Raw genomic sequence first — 27,546 nt, 5'->3', positions numbered from 1 at the left:
CAGCCTACATAAAGGCAAAATCGAAATAAATAAAATCGTTTAAAAACAGGATGGAGAGTAATGGAAAATTATGAAAAGTGCTTTCTCTTCCGCAAGCCGCTAAGTTGCTTCCATTTGACCAGAATTCGCATCCAATGCTTTCACGAAATTGACTGTTTCACCAATGGTGTGTTTCGCACTTCCATATGGGAAACTGAATTTGATCATCAGCTTTATTTCACCGGACATCTCCAGTTGTTTACTTTTAATGACGAAAGCACATGAGCTGCAACAATAGTTGCTATCGAATAAACCGCTTACTGCAAGATGCGCATCGAAAAACACAGCTGCTCTGCTCTGCCCATAAAAGCATATCAGTCCCATCTGGAAGAACAGCAAGCCGAGATAAACGCTTTGGCAAATTTTATTCCTGCGTAGGCTTTTATGGATGGGACAACCTAGTTTTGGCATTTCCTGATATTTTCTGAACAAAACATGTAACTTTTAGTGCATAATGTAAACTACCGACAGTTTACAATCGATTCTAATAGATAACTCATTTCTGATAAAAATCCATATGGGACAGTTTTGCTTTTATGGGCAGTGCTGTCAACAGGTAAAAGTGACTTGACATTCCCGGTTGTCGACTGATCATTGTACTACTACTTTAAAAATTTCGTTAAGTTTGTCATCTTTTGATCCACTACTGAATCGAACTTTTGCCCTATTGGTTTTAGGTCCATGAAGGATAACATTATTAATATTTTTTTATTAATCAAACACAGAATTTACCAAGAATTAATTTCAAAACTTCCCTAAATAAACAAGGGATTCCCCCGGCATTGTCTTGAAATTCTCCATAATACATTAGCAATTCTCTTCAGAAACTATTAGGAATTTTGAATTTACTCTACAATTACCTTCGAATTCTTAATAATCTTCCCAAAAACAACTCGTTTAAATTTATCTCATTTTTTTCTTATTCCTTTATTTAGTAAGCTAAAATGTCTTTATAACACTCTACAATGCCGAGATATAATTTGAAAAAAATACAGAATAAACCTGAATTTATCCACCTATAATGAGATCTTCTTACCATGTGGTCAATGTTTAACTTTAGGTTCCAATTTTCCCCTGCTCCAGGTTCCCTCGGGGGCATACCGGAGGTCCCCTTCTCTTGGAAGATTTGAAATCGGATCATATCGTATCAGGTCGGTTGCAGTATCGTGGCCCATACACACCGGAAAATGTTCCGGCCATATCTCCGGAAGTTTCCGGTTCCAATTCCAAAAATATTCAATGGCGTTCATTGAGACCAAAGTACCTCTCATTTGGCGGTTGTTGTGTCTAATACAGTGCAGTGGTTGCCGAGAAACATGACCTACATTATTTCGTTACACACACACAGACATTTTCCGGTATCGTCGAACTGAGTCGATTGGTATATGACACTCGGCCTACCGGGAATCGAATCGAAAGTTGGTTCTCGAAGTAGTATATACCTTTCTTTATAAGAAATGTAAAACACTCATGAGTTCTTTTTATTTTTCCTGGAACCAATCTGCCTTTCCCTTCTGCTTTCCCAGAGCCAGATCAAGCCGCTTTTCCTCCACTTCGTACTTTATCCGCTCATCCTCGCTATACTACTGTCGTATCACCTAAAAAATTTACGCGATTTTCCACAGAACTAAACACATTGCATTTTTCATGATTTTAATTAAGCACAATTATTACAGCCCCTCGTGAGATACGACCATCCGTTGTAGAAGGTAAACGCCATGTGGAATTTGGGTGGCCTCCCTTAGCCCAGTCGGTAAAGGCACTGCTACAAAGCAAGACCATAGCGGCACCGGTGGTGTAGTGGTAAGCGTGATTACCTCTCACCCTAGTAGGCCTGGGTTCAATCCCAGTCGGCGCCCCCGGGATGTTCTGAGGCATAACATCTCTGATCACGCCTTCCTTCGGATGGGAAGTAAAGCCGTTGGTCCCCGGTTCATGAGTTGATGGGTCGATAGGTAGGGTCCAGGTGTGGGAGCTGCCTCGCTGGCGTCGGTGGAATTGGTGCTCAGCACGGAAAACAAGATCGATGGAAAATAAATCAAGGAAAAAAAAAAGGTGGTGGCTGGGTTCAATTCCCGGTTCGGTCTAGGAATTTTTCGGGTTGAAAATTTTTTCGATTTCCCTGGGCAAGAGTATGATTGTACTTGCCTTGCGTAAATGGGACAGGCATCGAAAGCTCTCAATTAATAACTGTGGAAGAGCATCTCGAACACTAAGTTCAGAGCACGCAAAAAGATAATATGCCACAGTCTTTCCTGAAACATACTAGATTCAGTCAATCTATCAGTATACTATTCCAAATGTGTAGAAGTAATGTGCGTTATTGCGATGCTTGACTAGAAGTCAGTGGCTGTTGTTCCGATGGCAGATCATATACACATATAGAACGTGGTTCTTCGCAGGCGATGTGCCTACCTTTATAATATATCAATACATGCAGCATTGCTTCTTCCGACTTAAACTTTATGAAAAGTACTTTCTCCTCCGCCATCCGGTAAGTTGATTCCATCTGAACGGGATTCGCATCCGGTGCTTTCCGTCCTAAGTTCGTATGAAACCTCAGACCATTCAAATCGAAACATCGAAATCATTCCTCGAATGCAACCGGATCACGGTTGTTTTGAAATCAGATGATTTTCCTTTCGAATACTGGATGAAAATTGTTATGAGAAGGGATAGGGCCTTCAGTTGAAATGCGTTCAGCCCCATACCGCAAATCATTCAAAACGATTAAGTAAATAATTTTATCGAACGTCATTTACTTATCTGAGCAGACAAACGAGATGGAAGCATAGCCATCGCAATCAGAGTAGGTGCGAACATTTGTAAACTTTTTTGTTGTTGTTTATTAATCTATTTGATAAGGCTCAACCGAATTAACTTTACAGAGCCGAGGATTCTTGTTGACTATACAATACATCTTAAAGCTATAGTCCAAAGGTACAACACAACAAACATTTTATCTTCCGCTATCCAATAAGCCTCCTCCATCAGAACGGAATCTGCTTCCATTGGTTTCTTTGAATAGCAGTATCACCAACGGGGGCCAGAGCGCTTCCATTGCAGATATGGACGCAAAACGTGGACAGCACTCACACATGCATCACGAAACGATTGCTTTCCAAAGTCGACGACGCATCGACCGAAAGAACTGCTGATGAAGAACAATGATTAGGACCACACAATGGTTGCTGCCGAGTAAACAGACGATCGCATGACACACATTGAGAGTGATCTGCTTCTGTCGACAGCCGAGTGAACACTCAACATTGATAAACTGTGGAAACCAAAAATTATCTATTTCGTTGTGGAGGAAGTTTCCTATACTTACAGACAATTTGGACAGTCATATGGATGCTCATCAGTTGATGACGAATTCAACCATAAGGCAATCATCCAAAATTCGACAGCATATTGTTAAAAGGCTCGAGCAAAGCAACAGTCATTCGAAGAATCGCGGATGTTTTCGTTCAGTGTACGCCTTTATGTATGCTCACTGTCCAATTATACAAAAAAGGGCATTCAATTTCCATTGTTTTCATCGTTTTCATCTGTTTTCATCAACCATTCAGCTGGATGTGAACGTCAAAACAAAGCATGCGCATTTTCGTTGACAGCTGTGCATACATAGGTCCCGAAATAACGTGCTCAACTTTTTGGCTCAGCTCTGGTACTCTCTTCGGTCCCAAGCTAATCGATTCACCCCTCGAAACATAAGAAAAACCAATAACCCCTCATTTTATCTGTCAAACTTTCATAGCGAATCAAAACAAACATTGTGTAGTACTAGAATTTCGACTAGAATGGGGTACGTTAATCGTTTGCTTGGGACCAATAGGCTAGTCAAGTAGTGAGCCAATTTAAAATCGTTAGTTTCGTATTGATTGTTGCTAATACTAACGGTGGTAGAGAACTCTATGTATCGAGGCGAAGATAAATAATTCAGATGCTGCCAACGGAGGTTCCCAGGGAATATCCACGCATTGTGCACGATACCAGTGAACAGAGAGAATAGGTAGAGAGGCGAAGAGTGAAAAACCGTGGAAACGGCAGCACTCTTTTTATTATGATTCCATCCTACAAATTCTGGCAACTGTTTCTGAAGGGCACACTTCAAGTGACTTTTTTCAACCATCTATTTGTGTTGTTTTTACCCGCGTCAGAATTGTTTTTTTATCGTTATTAAAATTTAATGATTGCTGATAATGAAGTGCGTTGCGAGTTTTTGTAAAAACCAATGTGAGTGGATACAAAAACATAACTTTCTTTCGATTTCCGATTTCGAGTATCACAATCAGCCCATTGTTGCTGGTAGAAAATATATGAAATTAAAAAAAATTATTTTTTTCCACAAATGTATGCTTTTGCAAATTTTACAAAAAAATGATCTTTATACTAAAAGAATATAGAAATAAATATCCTGAATATTACTACATTTTAAATTACAGCATTACTTTTTATTTGTTCATGTATTTTTCTCATCCTAAAAAGTTTTCTTCCAAATATATTCGCAGCGATTACAATACTTGCCTTCACCAAATTGGGGAACATCAACTTTTGTATATTTTGTTCGATAGGATACCAGTTTGACGGTTCGATAAGGTTTTTTTTTTTGCTTCACACTCTTCGCCTCTCTACCTATTATCTCTGCCAGTGAAGAGTTTGGATGCTGCCAACGGAAGTTCCAGTAAGTTTCGATGTAATTTTCTCGTGTTCTCGGTGGACGGGATTCCACACGATTTCAGTTGCCATTGAAGATACTGCAAATATAAGTTCCAGTAAATTACTACGAAGTTTTCTCGTGTTCTCGGCGAAGGAGAATCCGCCTTATTTCGGTAGGAATTGAGAGGCTGCTGCCAAAGGAACTTTCAGAGTTTTCTCGCATTATCGGTGGAGAAGTTTCAGCACCCTTTCAGTGATGCTGATGATTACCGTTGCTGTAGACGGAAGTTCCAGGGGATATTGACGGCGTTTTCTCGTGTTCTCGGCGGACGAGGTCCAAGCGATTTCGGTGATTTTGGATGCAGCCAGTGAGAGTTCCAGGAAGTTTCAACGGATTTTTCTAGCTTTCTCGGCGGAGAAGGTTCTGCATGATTACGGAAACGATTATAGATGCTGCCAACGAAGGTTCCTCAGACCCTTCGATGGCGGTTTATGATGCTGCCAGCGGAGGTGTCAGGGAATTTTAAAGGACTTTTCTCGCATTCTTAATGGAGGAGGTTCTGTACGATTTTGCTGGAGGTTTTCGGTTCTGCCAGCGGAGGTTCCAGAGAGTTTCGACGAAGTTTTCACGCGCACACGGTGGACAAGCTTCCACACGATTTCGGTGGAGATTTTCGGTGCTGTCAACGGAATTTCCCGGAAACTTCCACGGCGTTTTTTCGTGTTTTTGGTGGAGGAGCTTCCGCAAGATTCCAGTGGAGATTTCCGATGCTTGCCAACGGAGGTTCCACGGAATTTCGTCGGAGTTTTGTCGCGTTCTCGGTGGAACAGGTTTGGGGCGATTTCGGTCGTGGTTTTCGATGTTGGCAGTGGAAGTTCCCGATGGAGCTTCTGCACGATTTCTTTGATGATTTTCGGTGCTGCCGGAAGAGGTTGACGGGAGTTTTGACGAAGTTTTTGTGTGTTCACGGCGGAGAGAATGCCGCATGGTTTCGGTAAAGATTCTTTATGTTACCGGCAGGGGTTATGAGGAGGTTCGAAGAGGAAATTTCAGGTCAATATTAAAAAAAAAAACAAATCCCAAGCGGTATTAAAAAGGGGCTTTTGAACTAAAGAGAACATCAGTAATATTTTGGAAACTTCAGAAGTCCAAAAAACTTTAGGGAAATTTGATGGTTTTCTGAACAATCGTTTCAGGAGAATTCAAAGATATTGTTTATTGTTTATCAGTCAACAGGTAAAATGTTTACCCCAATGACACCTGTTCTACAACTAAATATAAAACTAACGAATAACATAAATTAACATAAAACTTGTTTAAAACTACGCTTGTTTGTTTCTCGTGACACGTTGAAATCGTACACATAATAACACCGGTTGAATACACGGGACATGCTTCGCAAAGGTTCGTGAAAGCCATAATTAGTTCTTGCCGGAGGGATGGTGATAAACGAGTGCGACCGAAGATTGCGACGACGTGTGTTGATGTCCAAGAAACTAAGAAGCGTAGGACTCTGTGCTTGAAGGTTAATTTTGTATCAACCAGAATCCCCAGGTCCTTGACTGTCGAATCACGTTGTAGATTCACGCCTCCCAAAGCATAGCTAAAATGGAAAAGTGATTGCTTGCGGCCAAATGAAATAACCGAACATTTGGACACGTTCAGCGACATTCGATTAATATGACACCATTCAGCGAAGGCTTCCAGTTGTTGTTGCAGAAAAAAACGCGTCTTGTGGTTGCTTAATCGTGTAGTAAAGCTTCAGGTCATCGGCATACGAGAGTTTAAGGCATTTCAAGATGAAATTGACATCGTTCATATACAGCAAGAATAGAAACGGCCCCAAGTGACTTCCTTGGGGAACACCGGACCAAACCGGAAAGGAGGGCGAAACGTGGTCTCCAATTTTGACGGACATACTTCGACCGGTTAGGTAGGATCGAAGCCAGGAAAGCAAGTTACTGTTCATTCCCAGCTTGTCGAATTTAGCAACTGCGATTTGATGATTCATTTTATCAAACGCCGCGGATAAGTCTGTGTAAATAGCGTCTACTTGTTGACCATTTTCTATTTGGCGGATCACGAACGAAGTGAAACAAGTCAAATTAGTTGTCGTCGAACGGTTAGGCATAAATCCGTGCTGATCAATCGAAATGTAGTGTGCGTAGTTCTGAACCAGCTTATGCAGAACGATCACCTCAAACAGCTTAGAAGTGGCGCTCAACGCAGCTATGCCCCGATAGTTCGAAACAATCCGCTTGCAGCCTTTCTTGAAAACTGGGAAAACATACGACTGCTTCCAGCAGTTTGGGAATACACCAGTAGCCAAAGATAGGTTGAATACTCTTGCTAGTGGTGTTGCAAGTGTATCCGCGCAGCATTTGAGGACAAGCGATGGAATCCCATCCGGACCACATCCCGTGGAGGATTTTAAATTCTGTCCAGCTGATATAACCATATCGTTCGTGATCACGAACTGTAGCCCAGAGGCCGAAAGTTGAGGAACATTTCTGGTGGCGACGGCTACATCCTGCGGGTCGATGTGTTCATTAGTGAAAACATTGCTGAATTGAGAACGGAACAGGTCGGCGATGTCAGTGGTGGAATCAGCTTCGAACAATCCGTTGGTCATCGTAGAGGGTAGTCCGGATTCCATCCGTTGGTCATGGACGTAACGCCAAAAACTTCTGGGATTTGTCTTGAAGCGCCTTTGCAAATGGTCCTGATATGCGTTAAACGATTATTAAGTTGGTTGTATTCAGTGCTCGCCGCCATATATCTCATTCTCGTGGAGTCCGTGCGATACTTGCTAAAGGGTGATACGGTCAAAATTTGGTCAAGGGAAAACGCGTGTAAATCGGTGAAATCGTTTATTTAAAAAATCAAATTAAATTTCTTTTTCAAGTTCAATTAGTATAAAATTCAGGAAAAATATTCAGTTAGGCTTCCGCTTTTCCAAATCCGAATTGCCGGGCCTTACGCTTGACCCCTGCCATCAGATTTTGTACAGCCACCTTGTCCACCTTCTTCGCCGCAGAAAGCCAGTTTGCCTTGAACTGCTGCTCGCCCTTAGCAGTTTTTTTGGTCTTCTTTAGGTTCCGCTTGACAATAGCCCAGTATTTCTCAATTGGGCGGAGCTCTGGCGTGTTGGGAGGGTTCTTGTCCTTGGGAACCACCTGCACGTTGTTGGCGGCGTACCACTCCATGGCCTTTTTACCGTAATGGCAAGATGCCAAATCCGGCCAAAACAGTACGGAACAACCGTGTTTCTTCAGGAAAGGCAGCAGACGTTTATTCAAACACTCTTTCACGTAAATTTCTTGGTTGACAGTCCCGGAAGCTATGAAAATGCTGCTTTTCAAGCCACAGGTACAGATGGCTTGCCAAACCAGATATTTCTTTGCGAACTTTGACAGTTTCATGTGCTTGAAAACATCTGCTACCTTTCCCCTTCCTTTTGCCGTATAAAACTCCTGTCCCGGAAGCTGCTTGTAGTCGGCTTTGACGTAGGTTTCGTCGTCCATTACCACGCAGTCAAACTTCGTCAGCATCGTCGTGTACAGCCTCCCGGATCGCGCTTTGGCCGTCGTATTTTGTTTATCATCGCGATTTGGAGTCACTACCTTCTTGTAAGTCGATAGTCCGGCTCGTTTGTAGACGATACACCCAGCTTATTTGCGGCATCTCGGAGAGAGAGGTTAGGGTTTCGCTTGAAACTACCGGCAACTCTCTTTGTCGTCTCAGCGGCTTCCGGTTTTCGATTTCTCCCCGATCCAGACTTCCTGGCTGTCGACAAACGTTCCCCAAACACTTTAATTACATTTGTAACGGTTGATTTGGCAACTTTTAGCGATTTTGCCAACTTTGCGTGCGAGTAGCTCGGATTTTCGCGATGCGCGAGCAAAATTTTGATACGCTGCTCTTCTTGCTTGGACGGCATTTTGACAACTGAAGAGTGAATTCAGAGTGAATCAAAATAGCAGCAACATTCTACACACACACACCTTCAAAATGAGGGGTGTTCAGGTTTTTTAAATGCAAAATTGAAAGAAATACGTCAAGTTGATATTGACCAAATTTTGACCGTATCACCCTTTATGTCGTCTGAGAGCTGCCCGCTTCACAGTCCTAAGATGCTTGAGGTCAGCATTTGACCAGGCTGGCTTAGCCGGTTCGTGTCTAGACTTCACGGGAACGAACTGATCGATGGCATACCACAGGATACCAGATATGGTCGACGCAGCGAGGTTGGCATCACAATTTTGAAGCACCTCGTCCCAATCGACATGTGCGAGGAACTCGTTCATGCTGTTGAAGTCAGCCTTTCTGAAATCATAGGCGATGCTTTCAGAGGTATCTTGGAAGCGTTGCTGTGGACTTATCTTGAATTCCATCACTACAGGAGGATGATGCCTGCAGATTTTAACGAGCGGACTTTAGGAAAGCTCCACACTACGAAAATGTCATGTAAATTTAGGTTCCCTGAGACCGACACATGTAAGCGGCCCTTTTGACAAAAGAATCAGTTGAAAGAAACAAGAAAATCAGTTCAATGAAACGTTCTCTTCGTCGATTTGCTTATGTTTTGGTTTGAGAACACTTAATTTTACATGAAATGTTTGTTTACGTTCCATGATTTACGTCCAGCATGGATTACGTCTCGTGTAAAATTAGTTATTTCTTAGTGTATCTGAAACAGAACATCAGAACAGATTAATTAATTAATTTCAAGGAAACAACTCGGGGAATTTCAGAAAACTTCAGCAATGTTCCGAGAGGTTCATGAAAATTTTGAAACCGTAAGAAAGTAACATGATCCTTAGAATTTGTGAGAACACTTTAAGGGAAGTTTGAAGGAGACCTTCACAGAAGATTTGAGAATTACGAGATGTTCCAAAGTGCATTTATGAAATGTTTCATGAATATCAGGAAAATTGCTGGATCATTAGAACACGTTAGGAATTTGAGGGAATGTTGTGCCAAGAAATCTCTTTCCTTCGGATTTTTTTAAAGTTTCTTTCGACTGTTTCGTAAGCCCTCTGGCTTCCAACCTTCATCAGGAGTTTCATCCAATGTGCCTAAGGAAGTTTCTTCCAGCGTCTCCATGAAGTTTCTTCCGTCTTTTTCAGGAATTTCAATTTAACTTCTATCGAATGTATCTAAAGAATTCTCCCAGAAGTTTCTTTCCTCTTCCTCTGGACGTTTCTTACTATTGAAAGGATTTTCTGAGCTTCTGGTTTCCGATTTCCGAATCTTTTCTGGCTTCCTCTTTTCCAAAATTTTCTTTAAATTTTCGCCAGAAGTTTCTCGAAGTTCCTCGGATGTTCTTCCGACTTTACTTAGAAATTTCTTGAAACTTCCTCCAGAAGATCTTCTTTATCCTTTTACTGGAAGATTTTTCGGCTTCCTTCAGAAGCTATTTCAAACATTTCCCTTAAAATTTCTTCCGACTTTTCTTGAAAAACAAATTTTCCATTTTTAGTCCAGAAGATTAAAAGATTGAGAGAGATTGGTATTTAGCTGCATTTACTATTTTAATAAGTCTTATATTTAGTTAAAATAGTAAACACAGATAAATATCGTTCCCTTTAACATTTAATACCAACAAGTGGACATCAGAAGAAAAGAAATGTTATGGAAACCAAGCGTGGTATATGTTCTAAAGGTGGGATTGGTGAGAGCGAGATTGAAAGAGAAATTTGAGAACGACGTAATTAAAATCACTACAGTCTAAATGAAGACAAATTTCACAATCTCCGTAAAATGTACACATATTCTTTTTTCTTGTTTCGTACCCAATATGAAATAAAATCAGTTTCGATGTTGGCATTTTTAACATAAAACAACGAATAGATTCGTAGAACAAACGCGTGATTTCATTATATAGACGAAATTTATATTTTGAGTGTAGCGGCGCAAATTAATGTGTGATGTATGTATTGCGCATTTCAAACCAAAGTGGACAAATAAGCGCGTTTTCACTTATTAAAAAGTGCGATAAAAGTGTACGTTTCCGTCAAATAGATTTGTTGTCTTCGGTGCACTTATGAAACAAGGAATAAGTGCTCCGCAGACAACAAAACGATTTGACGCAAACGGGCACTTTTATCCAGGGTTACTTCCACTCACTTGCTATAAAAAGATGTTTTTCGGAATTATGAAATCATGAAATAGTATAATGTTAATTAGTAATTGTAACTTACAAGAAGAGGTGATGAAAAATATGTTTGACACATTAAATCTGTCAATATTGCTTTCAGTGCGTCACAATCAGCGATTTTACGACTCGTGAGCGCTCACTCAGAGTGAACGCTCACGAATCATAAGATCGCTGATTGTGACGCTCTGAAAGCGAAATTGACAGGTTCTATGAGTCAAACACATACTTTACGCCCTCTTCTTGTTACTTAAAAGTAGAACATACAATTATAACATCTAATGATTGCAAAATTCCGAAAAATATTTTTTTTATAGCAAGTGAGTGGAAGCAATCCTGCTTTTATCACACCTTTTGAATTATTGGAGCAGTTTTAGTAGCAACCAACAATACATAGATTGCATAAGAAATCAATGTATTTCGTTTTTGATTGTGTTCATTTGCAAAACACTTGAAAATGAAGTGAAAAACTGAAATTCAATCGTAAAACACTTCAAACTGAAATGCGGTTGGATTCATAGCTTCATAAGGCAAAACACTTAGGATTAACGTGTTGATTTATTGCCGTGTAGTATGCTGCATAACCAATATTAAAGCGGAAGTTGAACCCTACCACTCACTTTTTCTTCGTCAGATGCGGAAAGATATCAATTAGTACTCATATGACCAACGTTACTGTCGAGCTTGTTATCCAAGACCATATTTATAGAGAGGCGAAAAATAAACAGAGGAGGAACTAAAAAATACTGCTTTTTGACAGCAAAACGGACGAAATTTTCCATATGTAAGAATAAGGGCATGACGCAAATGATCCGCATATGTACTACATTTACGATGAATCGGTAGTCCTGACGAAGCAGTTTACGGACTGATCATAAAATAGCCACATTTTCGGTTGTATTGTGTGAAGTGAAAGGGAACCGGTTACTTTGAGCTACTCAGAAGCGATTCAGCCCCTACTTTATTAATAAGAACAATTTTGCGTTCCGATACCTGTTTTTAACTCATTGCTACCCATTAATTACCACTTCATTCTACATAGAATGAACGGCTCGGTTAAACCAGTTTCCACCGGCTTGCTCAATAACCCTCTGATGATCGGTAGCAGCCATTCATTTCTGGAAAATATCTGGCCTCTTTTTTGAATTGTGGTGTGACAATCGTGTCGGCAAAAATTTCCTCACTCCGAATCACCCCGTTAGACTTGCTTACTTTCCATGACCAATGGACAGCGAAATAATATCCTTGAAGTCCACCATAGTCCGTTCTTCTCCTGAATGGACATTCCAATGCCGCTATACCGTAGACTAATTATAAGGCAACCACACCGGTATGTGCCGTTCGTTTGCAATCGCAATCAACTAAATATAACGGTTGTTCTATTTAGCCGGTAAGAGGTCTAGGATCGCCCACCGCCAGCACGGCCTGGCGCTGCTTCGACTGTCTAGGCGTTAGTAGCATCGAGCAGCAGCGGCAAAGGCACATAGCTGAATCCAAATGTCAACCCTGAGGTAACTGCAACATTTTATAGACACAGTTTGCCAGATCTTGCCCCCGATCACGATCGTTATTTTGCTATGCAAACCATATGCAGTCCAAGAGTTGAACCCAAATCGATTTACATAGAGTAGCAGCAGCAGCAGCAGCAGCAACAACAACAGAGAGCTAGTACAAGCTTCGTCGACACGATTTCAGCCTCTCAGCTCAGGTATACTCTGACTGGTAAATGTTGCCAACGCCCCGGACCCCCAATAAAGTAGGTCAACCAAATCAGTCTTTTATTTTAAAAACTAGCTTTAATTCTGCAGCGAAACAAACTGCACGCTTGCGTGTTTGAGTGTTAACCTTTCCACAATGACATCATCACGGGGCGGCGGCGGATGGATAAAGTTCGCCGCTAACTGCTCGTTGAAGTCTTTTCGCTCCAAACCGCAAAGCATTCCACCCCAGCTCGCAATAATCAAATAATAATCTCCTCCAAATGCAACCAAGGACAGCCAATTGCTGCCCTCCGTAATCGAAATCATCACTCTCAAACCAACAACCACTCAAAAAGACACTGTTGATCGTCGAATCTCCTGAAAGCCACTTTCAATAACCATCCATCGAGTCGTCGCCGTCTATTTCATCCAACTCAACCACCATAGATCAATCATTGTCATCGCGTCGAAGGTTCAGCCCCCCATGCCTCACCGAATTCACCCATCTCCTTCCCATTGATCGAGAGCATAACGTGCAATTTCCGATGCACAAATTACAGCACAGTTCCCGAACGCGCGATTTAACAACCATCTCGTTGTCGTATTTATTTCCTCTTTCCTACTTGAGTTTACGGGCTCAGGCGATTTCTCCTTCGTTTCCTTTTGGTTTGGCTTTTGTTTCTTTTTTGTTGTTGTTGTTGTCGGTGGTGCAGCTCGATCTGATTATTTTCATTACCATAATGCACTTTTTTCTGCCTGATTTACGACCAATTGCTCGTCCATTTCTCAGCTGCCGTTGACCGTGGTCGGTCGGTTGGCCGAAGAGTTGACGTAATCTTCGGTGAGCAACCTCCGGTTCAAGGAATTTGCACAAGGCTCAGCTTGATTTAAGTGTCCGGACTTTTGTACACGAAAGTGGTGAATTTGCTTATTTGCTTTTTTGTTTACATGAGGTAAACCAATAACAAGTTATGCAGATATACAGACGAGATGGCATCATTGCGTTCAATGCGGTAGGTTGCCAAATCCAAATAACTTCTTAATTTTACGTCTATCAGAAAAGCCGGGATAGCTGCCCACAAAACGTGTCATTGAAATCTTTCGAATTTATGACCGAACTTATAGGAAGCCCATGCATGCAATTGTCATAAAATGCCTCACTGTGAAGACCTCAAAAGCCGCCAGACTCACCCTTTAAGTTCTCTGGTTTTGAAATGTGCTGAACTTTTTCTCTCGTCCTCTGTAGTTTTCCTGTCTCCTGAAAAATTACATGGCCAATTTCAATTAAGTGATTCCCGTAAAGAATATTCCCAGAGGTGGCGCTGTTTCAATGGTAGCCATGACGCATTTCTCGTCAAATCGTATTCGAAGCTGGCAACACCCTCTCAGATTTCAATGAAACTAACTGGATGTGTAGACCAGCGTTGCCAGATATACCGATTTATCGGTATTTATACCGATTTCCGAACTAAATACCGATATACAGATAAGGTGCCTCAGACTACCGATTTTTGAGGTTTTATACCGATTTACACCGATTTTTTTAAATAATCAAATGATTATTTGAGTAAGTTTCGATAAATTAAAGAATGTGTCAACAACTTCTGTTAAAATTCTAAAACCCGGTCCAGCGAACTCCAGTGACAGCTGGTAACACCCTTTCAGATTTCAATGAAACTTTCTGGATACGTGGACGTTGACTAAATAAGCCTTTTAGTTTTTCCAAAATTTATCTAGACCATCATTTAAAAAGTGCCAAACTTTTTTCGCCAATTAAAAAAAATATAATGAAAAAATTACAACTCCCACAAAAAAGTGTTGTATGGATTATTTTTGGAAGATTGTTGATGGATCTGGATCATCACTATGCTACTGCCCACTACAGGGTGCGTGACGAATTTTTGCAGTAAATTTCAAATAGTAATTGCTCATGCTTGTGCATCATGATTTAGATATATTTGGCAGCACTGGATAGCTTATACTGTTAGGTGTAAGATTTAAACAAACAATGTTGAGTAAACGTAAAGACGTCGAAACAAGAGAGCAATCTGTCAGCCGTTGTCGCTTTGTTGCGCGCCGGAGTATGCATGAAAGAAATAATTCAGTCGGTAAATGTGTCTGAAAGAACAGTGTATAATATTAAAAAGGCTTGGGAAAGTGATAAGACGGAGCACCTGCTCATACTGCTAATAAAGCACAGAAATGGCTTACGGAAAATATTTCGTAAATTTGGGAGGAAGAAATTTGGCCCCCAAGCAGTCCCGATATCAATCCGTTGGATTATTTTGTATAGGGCGTCGTCCAACGGGATACCAATAGAACCCCTCACACCACACTTAAGTCGCTAAAAGCTGAAATCAAGGTAGTGATGACATCTATGGATCGTAACATTTTAAAAAAGGGAAGGCAATTTTTTTGAATAAATTTACTTACAACTTCCATATGTTGCGAAAGAAAATAAATCGCACAAAATTCATTGCTAGAATAACTAACTGGTGTATTTTTTTCTCAAATATGCCATTTACTGCAAAAATTCGTCACGCACCCTGTAGTTGACGGTTGTAAATTTACTTCGTTTCCATCCGATCGGCGTTTTTTCATAACTGGACATGAGATATCACGCCACGACATGACTCACAAATGCTCATCGTTTCATCAATTTCGTGGTTATATCCCATAGAATGCATTTTTTTCTACCATCGTTGACGATATGGCCCGTAAGTTATTTCGGTTGCATCTTGGATTGTTTATATTTGCACAGCATTTCAATCCTTTGAGCCTTGATTTGATCATCGGCATCGAACCTCTGAAACAAAACGCAACTTTCACCGCGCTTGCAGAGCCTATCATACACGCTTAGAAATAACTATTTTTACACGAGACGTAATCCATCTTTGACGTGAATTATGATACGGAAACAAACATGTCATGTAAAATTAAGTGTTCCGAATCCGAAACATACGGAGCTCGATTGAATTGATTTCTCCTTTCTTGGAACTGATTCTTATGTCATATGGGCCGCTTGCATGTGTCAGTCTCAGGGCACCGATATTTACATGCCTCTTTCGTATTGTGTAAGCTTAATTCGACACACGTCGTATGTTTTACGTGTCCAGACCAATTTACGTAGAAATCCCAAGAGCTTCTGGAACTTTGTGAACTTCAAGCGAAAATCGTCGAATGTTCCATCATCCGTATTTCTTGACGATTCTGAGTCTACCTCTACACACTTAGAAAAATTCATGTAAATTATGACTGAAATATACGAGCGTCAATTTTGACATAAAATAGACGTGAAATTCAGCTCAATCAAACGTACATTTCGTCGAGTAACGAACTTTTCAGTCTCGGAGCACTTAATTCTACATGACATGTTTATTTACCTACGTCTCATCCTTTGTGTCATAGATGGATTCCGTCACGTGTAAAATTAGGTATTTAGTGTGTATGTTCGAATCTTGTGATCTCTCTTCCCGCCACTTCATTTCTGTTTTTTCGGATTCAGTCGCCAATACAGATGAAGTAGAATGAACTACTTGCAATGTTCCTGAGGGTCTCATCGATCTGCGTACATTCGTGGTTAGCTCTATGGACGTCATCAAGGCTGTAAGGAAGTTGAGGAAATCGGTTTCACCGGGTCCGTATGGTGTACCTGCAAAATTTTTTTGCTGCTGTGCTGCTGCTTTAGCTGATCCTCTGGCTTGCATCTTTACCGCTACGTTGGACCAAGGTGTTTTTCCCGAAATATGGAGACATTCTTTTATGTTCCCCATTTATAACAAGAGCGACAAACGTGACGTGACTAACAACCGTGGTATAACAAGTCTTTCCGCAGCTTCAAAATTAAAGGCTGACTAAAAGTAAATTAGTACGCACAAAAAGACTCGTAATTCGTGATTCAATAAGTTTAAAAGCCCATTAATGGTTGCTTTACAGTACTTTTCTTAAGACTTCAAAGTTACAGCAATAGATGGTTACATCCTCCAGTTCGAACGAAATCTCGAACCTTCCTCTTGATGGAGCCCATCAGCAGCCGCACAGTGGAAACGGACACGGAATCAGCGCATTTCTTCCATTTTGCTCGCATTTGCTGGATGTTTTTGATTGCCCCTTGCCGCTTCCTCGAAGTCGCTGCTTTGAAATTGCTCAGTATTTATTGATTGATCGAAATTCCGGGCAATTCGAAGGATTCATTAGCTTGGGGACAACATCGATCTTGTTGGCAGCATACCACTCCAGAACCACCTTGGAGTAGTGGCAGCTGGCCAAATCGGGCCAAAAGATGACTTTGTTCCTATGCTTGCAATACACGCTTTTTCAGGAATTCTTCGATGTAAACTTGGGATGTCAACGTCGAGGATGTGACGAATGGTCCCGTTTTAGAGCCACAACTGAAAATCACTTGCCAAATCATGGCCTTCTTCGCGAACTTGTCGGCAAACACGAACTTGATTCTTCCCGACACATTCCCACGTCCAGTCGCGATGTAAAACTTTTGACAGGGCAGTTGCTTAAAATCGAATTTGACGTATGTTTCGTCATCGTTCAAAGTGCAGCCCTTGTGTTTCGTCAAAACACGGTCGTACAAGAACTTTCCACGCTTTTTGGCCACGGAATTCTGCTTCATGTGCTGGTTAGGATGTTTACTGGCTTTGTACGACTTGTATCCTTCCCTGGCAAGGATGTTCCGCACCGTTTGAAAGTTGGCGTTGTACCTTCTGGCAACATCTCGGATCGAAAGACCGGCGTTGGCTTTAACGTACCTCAACACCTTGCTGCGCAGCTGACGATTCCACACTCTACAATGTAGGTTTTGAGCACTCAAAAACTGTTGTTTTCGGCATCTTCAGCACTTTAGCCAGCTTGGAACCAGGCCACTCCGGATTTTCCAGGTGTTTGTGCATATTTTTTTTCGAGTTCCATTTGACGTTATTTCTGAACGCGATCGACTACTTTGATCAAACTTGCATCAGTTGTTCTCTATAGAAGTGTAAACAAACCACTGTCAAAGATTTTCGATTTCCAACACTAGAGGCGTGCTAGCGGCGCGCGAGGGGCGTACCAATTTACTTTTAGTCAGCCTTTATTCGAGATAATTGTGAACGATGCTATTTTCTTTCATGTCAAAAGCTACACGGTGAATGAGAACGACCCAAATTTGAGTTTAGTTCACTCATAATCGCCAAAAGTGCAGGAACTCAGCGATGAGTAAATTTGCCTCGTTTTCCCAGGTTTTTCCAGGATTTTCCAGGGAAAAATTCCCGAATTTGAGAAAAGTAAAGATTGGTGCTACTTAGAGACTGAATAAAATTTTCGTCAATTTCCTCATTTTCCGGCAGATTTTTTAGGTTTTCCACAGGAAACCATGAGACAAATTTTACTCATCGCTTAGTTCCTGCACTTTTTGGCGATTATGAGTGAACTAAACTCAAATTTGGGTCGTTCTCATTCGCCGTGTACATCTCAGCAACACGGATTTATGCCAGGATTTTCACTCGAAAGAGTAGAACAAGTAAACGATCTAGGTGTAATGTTGGACTCTAAGCTTACGTTTGACTTACATCGTTCAATGGTAGTCACTAAGGCAAATCTTCAGCTTGGGTTCACATCAAGAATCGCAAGAGATTTTTCGAATCCGTACTGTTTAAAGGCACTGTACTGTTCACTTGTACGCCCGATTCTTAAGACTGTATCTGTTGTTTGGATTCCTTGCCAACATTCCTGGAGCATTAGAATAGAACGTATTCCAAACACATTCATTCGTCGAGCATTGAGGCAACTTTCTTGGAGAGATCCACTAAACTTACCTCCGCATGCTGAGAGATGGATACTTTAGAACGACGGCGAAAAATTCAACAGGCAACATTCGTCACTAATCCATTAAGGGGTGAAATTTATTCCACCCACTTACTCTCTTGCCTGAACTTTCGTGCGCCAAGCAGATTTCTACGTTCATCGTTCCTATTGTGTCGGAACTCTCACCGCTCTTCTTTTGGACAACATGATCCTATTACGAGTACGATTCGCGCGTTCTCTACAGTTGAAGAGTTGTTCGAGTTTGGGGCATCTTCGGATCGTTTCCGGAGACGTATTATCAATTCCTGATACATTTAGTATTTGTAATGGCTCCTAGTTCATTAAGATTTATTGTCAGATGTATGTATTAAATAAATAAATTCTATCTCTTACGAGCTCAACCTCTCAACATGCCATGTATTTTGATGACACCGGATTTGTGATTTCCCTCTCACAGACTACAGAATAGATTTTTAGATTAATTGAATTCAGAAAGGGCAAATCAGATCGATTGAACTTTTTAGCAAAAGACAATCGACTCAGTGCCTTAATTCCAAGAGACACTCATACAGGTTGTTCGATTCCTTAGAGCAAATATTTTAAGTGGTGATAGAAGTTCATATTTGGTGAAAAAAAAGTTCTACGCATATGATCAAATCGCAAAGATTACTGAGTTATTGAACTTTTTCTGTGTTGGTCTATGCTTGCCACAAATTGACTCTAACTCGAAAAATTAACTTAACACATAATTATTACATCCATTGGACAGCTTAAAAAAATCCTACTTAATGGTGTAATTTCTACTTCAAGTAAACTGCATTTACTTGCAGTCAAGAGATAAACATGTCTAAAATTTATGATAAAGGGCATTTTTGTCTAACCAAAAGATGCATCTCAAAGCGCTCTACAACTATTTCTTGGACTCCAACTTTCTACCTCGTTTAGTTCTGTCGTAATTTTGTGCTAAGCACTTCTTGTTGGGTCGATAGTTAATGGTTGCATAAAACACGTCTGTTTGCAGCGAGCACAACAGATTGCCGCGTGGAGTGACGTGGAGTAACACTTAACAGACCGTCACTCCACTGAGAAAGCCGTTAAACCAAGCAATTCCCGGTCGTCACCATCATTGATATCTGTGTGTATTATTATATTGTTTTCTCTGTTTATGCCATGTTTGGACCTTTCGGCCAATCGACCTTTTATATCTTTTCTAGTTATTCGACCCTTTGTTCATTCGACCTTTTGTCCATTCGACATTTTGTACCTCTTTTGATCATTCGACCTTTTGTCACCATTCTACATCTAGTCTATTCGACTTTTTGTTCCTCTTTGAGCCATTCGACCTTTTGTCTTCCTTTGCATCATTTGACCATTTTTCCATTCGACCTTTTGACCTCCTTCTTATCCTTCGACCTTTTGCCCTTTTGACCTTCTGTATTTTCGACCTTTTGTCATTTCCACCTTTTGTCAATATACGTTTTGTATTTCGACTATTTATCCCACATACTGCAAGATTCCTGAACGCTGTGTTCTGATCTTCGATCTACGAAGTTCCTTGAAGTAATACAACGTTCCCTGAACTTTTACGATGTTTCCCGTACAACTACAACCTTTCCTGAAATCAAGTTATGTTCCCTTAACCATCTGCCACCGACTGATGGAATCCAGTTTGCTTGAAAATGTCGTCAATCGTTTTATTCTATACTCATGCCGTTTCATGTAGCCCGTACAAGCTTAGTTTGAATCAGCATAGGGCCTGTTCATAGACTACGTTGACAGTTTTTTTGGGATTCTTGACCCCCCCTCCCCCTGCGTAGACAATTGTCCATACAATTTTTTTTAATTTTTATGGGCCGTGGGTAATTGTCAACCCCCCTAAACTGTCTACGTAGTTTATGAACAGCCCTATACAACCGTTCTGATTGGAATTTTGATTTCGTATCTTCGTGCTTGTTCATGCAAATTTCTTCGTTACAGATTATAATTTACCATTCATGCTAAGGCCTGGTTGTGCTTTGTTGTCATCTTCATTCCACTTGTCACCAACTGTATGTCACCTGGCTGTTTGTCACCAACCCCACTATATGCGGAGCCTCCACATCACTGATCCAACTTTCCCTTCGAGCGCCTTTTTTGTCTAGTTCTAGTCGGATGGTTTCGAGAACTGTTGTCACCAGATTGTCGTATGACATTTATACAACGGGTTCATTTGTGTTTTTACGCAATCCAAGTTGGTGGATGGATGGATTAATTATATAGGATTTTGTTTAATTATTCGTGATCCAAATTCGATTCCGCTTTTCAAAGTAGTCGCTTCTAGTAATCCAAGTTCGGTTGCGCTTTTGCAAATAAAATTTGATTTTGCTTCTCTTAATCCAAATTCGATTGTGCTTTTCCAAGAAGAATTTGACTTCGCTTCTCATGAACCGAATTTAATAGCACTCCAACAAGTAGAATTTGACTTCGCTTCTGGTAATCTAAATTCGATTCCGCTTTTCCAAGTAGAATTTGACTTCTCTTTTCATAATCCTAATTAGATTGCGCTTATCCAAATAAAATTTAACTTCTTTTCTCGAAATCCATTTTTTTTTTAATTATTATAGTCACTTTAACGCTCTTGGGTTATTCGTGACTTGTTCGGAGGTTAGATTTGAACTCGTGACTTTGGCGTGAAAGGTATGGATTCTTACCAATACACCGGGGTCGCCCCCAAAATAAAAATTCGATTACGCTTTTCCAAGTAAAATTTAACTTCGCTTCTCGTAAACTGAATTCAATTGCACTCCTCCAAGAAGGATTTAACTTCGCTTCGCATCATCCAAATTCGATTGCGCATTTGCAAGAAAAAATTTACTTCGCTTCTCGTAACCCAAATTCAATTGCGCTTATCCAAGTAAAATTTGACTTCGAAGGTCGTAGTACGAATTTGGTTGTGTTTATCCAAGTAAAATTTGACATCATTTCTCGTAATCCAAATTCGATTGCACTTTTTTCGGGTAGAATTTGACTTCGCTTCTTGTAATCCAAATTCGATTGCGCTCTTCCAAGCAAAACTTGACTTCAATTATCGTAATCCAAATTCGATTGGGTTTTTCCAAGTAAATTTGACATCGCTTCTTGTAAACCGAATTCAATTGCACTCCTCCAAGTAGGATTTGACTTCGCTGCTATAATCCAAATTCGATTGCGCATTTCCAAGTGAAATTATACTTTGCTTCTCGTAACCCAAATCTAATTGCGCTTATTCAAGTAAAATTAAACTTCGAAGGTCGTAATCCGAATTCGGTTGTGTTTATCCAAGTGAAATTTGACATATTTTCTCGTAATCCAAATTCGATTGCTCTTTTCCAAGTAGAATTTGACTTCGCTTCTTGTAATCCAAATTCGATTGCGCTCTTCCAAGCAAAACTTGACTTCGCTTCTCGTAATCCAAATTTGATTGGGTTTTTCCAAGTAAATTTGACATCGCTTCTTGTAATCCAAAATCGATTGCGCTTTTCCTGGTGAAAATATAAAAAAAAATGTTTTTTGTTTGGTGCTTAGTAGTCGTCGGTTACCCGTGACAAGCACAACCACAGCACAGGTGTGCAGCCACCGTATGGAACCGATTTTTGCAATATGGACGTTGGGTGTTAATCTCAACAGCTAGTTCAACCAACGGTCCATTCGCCATCTCCACGTTCCATCATCCACCTGCACTGCATCATAGATAGTAGTCAGGACTTCCGATCTAATGAGTGTTTTGTTGATAGTCAATTTCGTTAGATGGTGAACTTGATTCAGGGTATAAGCACGATTTCCTGCCACAATGCGTCTTTGAATATATCTGCTAGTGATATTAACGGCAGTCACCAGTGAGCCCAAATACACGAACTCATCGATCGCTTCAATTCACCGTTAATCAGAAATCGTGGTGGGAGGCTAACATTCTCCTCTCTTGAACCTCTTCCTTTCGTGTATGTCGTCTTGGATGAATGCTTGACAAGTCCAATCCAGTTTACTTTGTTAAGTAGGTTTTCAAATGTTTTAATTCAATCTTATTATGCTCCAAAAGGGGAATAATGTAAACTAGTAGAAAAGTAAACTAAAATAAATAATAAATTAACCATTCAATCAAAGATGAAGCAACCTTCAGGCTAAATCGATTGAAAATTTAAATGTAAGATCAAATGCAAAAACATGATCTTAAAGAATGATGACGTCTTCGGAAGACTTATGCCTCACAAAATCCCGGCAGCGCTGACTGGGATTGAACCCAGGCTTTTTGAGGTGAGTGGCAATCACGCTTACCACTAGATATCGGCAACGCTGAAATAGATAGTCCTTATCCACCTGAACAACTTTGCCCAAGACACCAAACCTCTAGGGTGCATGGGTGGAGAGCTACGATTTTTGTCCAATCCAAGCACCATTCTGCCCCAGTGTGCGGGTGTAGCCTTGTTCACTTGAGTGGCATTGATGCGGGGTTACTGGTGCTGCAGAAACATAACCACCCCTCACAAGTTCGAAGTCCCCTCAAGAGCACCATCCGAACCGGCTCGCAATGCTCCACATGCTCGTCCGTCACACGACGACGGACGCCAACTTTCAAATTCTCCGCGCGCTCCTCAATGCTGATGGGCCACGACAGCAGCAGCTTGTTGAAAAGTCATTCGAAACCGGCCCCATTCTGGAGCACTCTTAATTGCATATAAATTTCGAACGAGAACACGGAACTCTCGATCTTGACTCGTGCAGAGAAGACGAAAAAATGTGAAGGTCAATGAAGGAGCTGCTGCTGCTGCTGCTGCTGTTGCTCACTTTGCCATTAACTCCCCAATAACGAGGAAAACACGTTTCAACAATAATGCTACTTTCAAATGTGGTTCCAATGTGGATCTATTATCCAAACCAGAGCAAAAACATTCGTGCTTTCAACAACAGTAAATAGCTAGTGGGTTGGATCTTACTAACGTATTTCCTATTTCCATACCATTCCAGTACGTGTCTAACAGTGCTCGTATGCCTGGCGGCGGTAGTCACCTCCGTTCTGTCACAGGACGATCAGCCAAAGGCCAACAGCCGAAACAACCTGCTGCTGCGGCGAGGCAACATTGGACGACAGAACCCGCTCACCAAGACGACTACCACGACGGTAGCACCCGAATACCCTGAGGTGAGTGAACTGTTCACCTGTGGGGTCAAGTTGCAATGCGACCGGATGACCTTCCAGCACTAGCTGTTGATTGTTTTTGAATTGGATTAGCGAACGTTTTACTCGATTCTGCGGGATTTAAAAAAAAAAACAATGTTTGGCTCAATTCCGATTGACTGAAGCTTGATGTCCAAAACACTTAGCCATGACTAGAAGGGGGCCATTCATATGCACCAAAAAGCACTCTAAAAAACGGAACGTTCAATGGGAAGTCGACAATGATACTCAAACCAGTGATAATTTTCCAATGTTTATCTCCACGCCAACCGTGGTAGTGGTCGTCGACAGAAAATGGCTACATAAGATGAACACAAAATTAATGCCACACACATCAACAGCTGTAACTTTTAAACCACGATACCAAATGACAAAACATTTTCAGAGAAAATTCATAAGAACCCACCAGAATCAGAAAATTTAAGATTTTGCAAAATTTCAGCTGACACTATAGCGCTAAAATGTCACTTCTGTTCGAAATTACGTTTGAGACAAAGTTGTTTTGAAAAGTAATTCTGAGACAAATATTCACGGTAATGTTTTAAGTTATTTTGAGTAAAAATTCGAAAAAGTGTTAAAGTGTGCGGGAAAATGCTATCCCAACCAGTGCTGAGATTTGTCATTGTCATTGACAGACTTTCGCGCGATATTGACAAAATTGTTCGTCACATAGTCACTGACAGACTTGATCCTCAAAAAAACCTTCGTCAAAATCTCATTCATTTTTTCGTCAATGACAAAGATTCACCTGGTAACAAAAAGTGTAATTTAGTACATTCTGTGTCACATTATTGTTATCCAAGTAGCTCAGGACGAAGATACTTGTTCACTGAAATGGATCCATGTAATTGTTTTGCTCAAGTCATTTAATTTCGTTACAAATTTAGCTAATAAACAAATCTGCACATGTTCGTCACTGACACCATTGTCATTGATAATTGACATGGTTTGCCTTGACTATGACTGTTAGCTCAAATGAGTGACCAAAGCAGAATTGTCAATATCACCGTGTACTGTCGAGATTTTGCAGCACTGATCCCAACACACTTGTGCCGCAGTGGTTAGCGTTAAAATCAATTTTGTATCTGTAACTTTTTCTACAATATTTCTACATGTTTGGCATGTTCTGCAAAGATTTATATAAATATCAAATTACATATCTTTTCAGAAGACTGCAAATTGCTATCATTAATATTTGAAAAGTTATTTATATTTTTTGGTTGAGAATTGCCCAACTTCCAATACCAATAACTTCTAAACGGGTAAAAACGAGCAGGCCATTGTTTGAGCAATTGGAAGTACAAGAAAATGCAATGAAATAGTGAAAAAACCAGACCGCTCCCACGTGACCCTTAACCGAAATACTTGCATTGAAACTTGTCACTTTTCAAAATTTGAAATAGCGATTTTGTGAAACCACGAGACTGTTATCGAGTATCTCATTGCTTCATAATTACGAAAAATAGCATTTTAGCTGTAATGAGCAATTGCAAGCCTGTGTGTAAGTTAAAAAAAATTGTCTTATACAACAATTTTATATTCAGTTGGCACTTTTATGAAAGTTAATGTTAAAGTCAGGTTTTTATGAAAGTTATTTCCAGTCACCGTTTTTCCAGGGCAGATTTATATCTCTTTATGTTTTGCTTGATAGGGTTACGAGATGTAGTGTAGGCCTAGCTCCTCACTTCGGCCTATCAAGCAAATAACTGATTCGTTCAGCAATAATACACAATAGTAATGAAAAACTAATATCACATCTGCTGTGAAATTGTAGTTCGTAAATGAATTACCTATTTTTGGGACGAATTTAGAACACTTATTGCTCATTTTCAAAGAAAAAGTATCGTAAAATTTTCATATATTTTTGCACTAACGAAAATTTCATTCATGACTGGTCATCAAAAAGCCTGATAATTTCATGAATTCAAAGGACTTGCCTTTTTGTAACATGCTAACCTAATAGATCAATATTACACTTTTAAATCTTATTGTAAAATTAGAAGATCTATCGCTTTTTGCACTTAATAACTATGGGCCAAACATTAAGGACGTAGCTTTAAGACGTGTTCGTAATTATAGCCTACGAATTTTATTTGATAACTTTGTTTTGGAATTTGTGAAACCATTTGCGTTGACGACGACTCTGCAACTGTTCACTCATATAGGAAAACCCCATAAGCAAATGTCAAATTTCGTGAAACATAGCGGATCGTCTCTTGTTCTTTCACTCCACTGAAAAATCCCTTAGGCAAATTGTCAATCTTTGTGTAAAAGGACTGGTTGAAACGGTACATACATACATTTATTTGTACAACATCACATTTAAGATAAGACATAATCAACAATAGTACGCCACAATACTCGGTTTGCGGCTGCCGCTCTCTATCCTCGGTCATGCCCAATGCTCGCTAGATCACGCTCTACCTGGTCCGCCCATCGTGCTCTCTGCGCTCCACGCCTTCTTGTACCAACCGGATCAGTAGCGAACACCAACTTTGCAGGGTTGTTGTCCGGCATTCTTGCAACATGCCCTGCCCACCGCATCCTTCCGGCTTTGGCCACCTTCTGGATGCTGGGTTCGCCGTAGAATGCGTAGTGCATAGAGTGCTCGTGGTTCATTCTTTGCCGCCACTCACCGTTCTCCTGCACGCCGCCGAAGATAGTCCTTAGCACACGTCGCTCGAAAACTCCGAGTGCTTGCAGGTCCTCCTCGAGCATAGTCCATGTCTCGTGTCCATAGAGGACCGCCGGTCTTATTAGCGTTCTGTCACATAACATATGTGGAACTCGATCATCAAAAATCGACCCCATTTGAGTTATTTAAAGTCGATCTGTCAAATTGATTATACCAGCTGTAAAATGAGAAAGGGAATCAAGGGGGTAGTCAATTGTTATGAAATAATAATAACCTGGTTTATAATTCTATGACTTCTTAGCACTTCTGAACTTATGCCTTTCTTTATCGTTAACTATTTATAACTATATAGCTGGATTCTACAAATTCATCACGCTTCTTTACACAGCAAAACATATATTAACGTCGCATTTAAAAAAGTAGACATTATTCACCGATATTTGATGCAATGAGCTGCCACCCAACAATGAATCCTGATATTTCATTGTAAGCTACTATATGCTAACTGTTTACTGCCCAATTGACCACTTTGTCAAGCAGTTTTGGCGTGACTTTCTACCAGCGATTTCACAAAAATGGACTAACTAATTTCTATTTTTATGAAACGCACAAATGTAGGCTATTTTTCTCGTGGTTCTAGAAGACAAAATCTCAAAATAATATTTTATTTCAAAGTTCGAGTGGTAGTAAACGTCATTTTAACTGCTCGAATGAAGTGGTTAATTTTAAAAGCGATACGTATTGTTTTCTGTAGTTATCCCAAAAAGGTGGGGAAGCTCCACGCGAATGCTTGTCTAATTCTTTGAATTCTAAATTCACGCGCGTATATTTTTTAAATTTTTTTATCTGTTAACTTAGAACATAAATGTATGTACCATTTTTTTTCGTTATTTTTTTTCTAATTGATTAGCATCAATTGCATCGAACTTTGATTTCATTTGGATTCGTATGAGGAAAAATACGATCGTGCAAATTAAAAGTTTACTGCATACATTTTGAAGTTCAGCGGGAAGCAATAAAATTTTGAAACAAGTGGCTCGGTTAATGCAGAAAATATACAGTGTTTTGAGGTGACCATAGTTCCATCCGCAAACACGACGACAAATCAAATCGAGCGCTTCGATAGCAACATTAAGCACTATTTACAATGGAAAGTAATTGTTTGGATCTATTTTACGTAGGGTAACTGCACCAGTTTTAACAAAAGTGGTCCTGTTTTTGGCCCTAGGCCCTAAATCAAATTTGAAATAAATTGCCATAGTTTAATTTGCGAGATTTATGGCAAACCCTATGTATCTTTATCGAAAATAAAAATTGAAAATAATGTTAAAATATGACATTTACGATAGGGCCGACACTAGTGCC

At 40.3% G+C, this 27,546-nt stretch overlaps 1 protein-coding gene across 3 annotated transcripts in view; it reads left to right on the top strand.

Annotated features, from left to right (window-relative positions):
* LOC135704404 (uncharacterized) overlaps positions 1–27,546 on the top strand; it is a 52,160-nt gene that overhangs the window by 1,979 nt on the left and 22,635 nt on the right. For all 3 annotated transcript variants that reach the window (XM_065225853.1, XM_065225852.1, XM_065225854.1), the window contains exon 3: positions 23,336–23,510. In XM_065225853.1, the coding sequence (XP_065081925.1) occupies positions 23,336–23,510 (175 nt within the window). The remainder of the gene's footprint in view (positions 1–23,335; positions 23,511–27,546) is intronic.

Source organism: Ochlerotatus camptorhynchus, unplaced genomic scaffold (assembly GCF_037179485.1).
Source record: "Ochlerotatus camptorhynchus isolate MF236.1 unplaced genomic scaffold, CSIRO-AGI_Acam_v1.1 ptg000239l, whole genome shotgun sequence".
In the NCBI taxonomy this organism is placed as follows: domain Eukaryota; kingdom Metazoa; phylum Arthropoda; class Insecta; order Diptera; family Culicidae; genus Ochlerotatus; species Ochlerotatus camptorhynchus.
The sequence above is the reverse complement of the archived record's forward strand: the minus strand, read 5'-3'. Positions and strand labels throughout refer to the sequence as shown.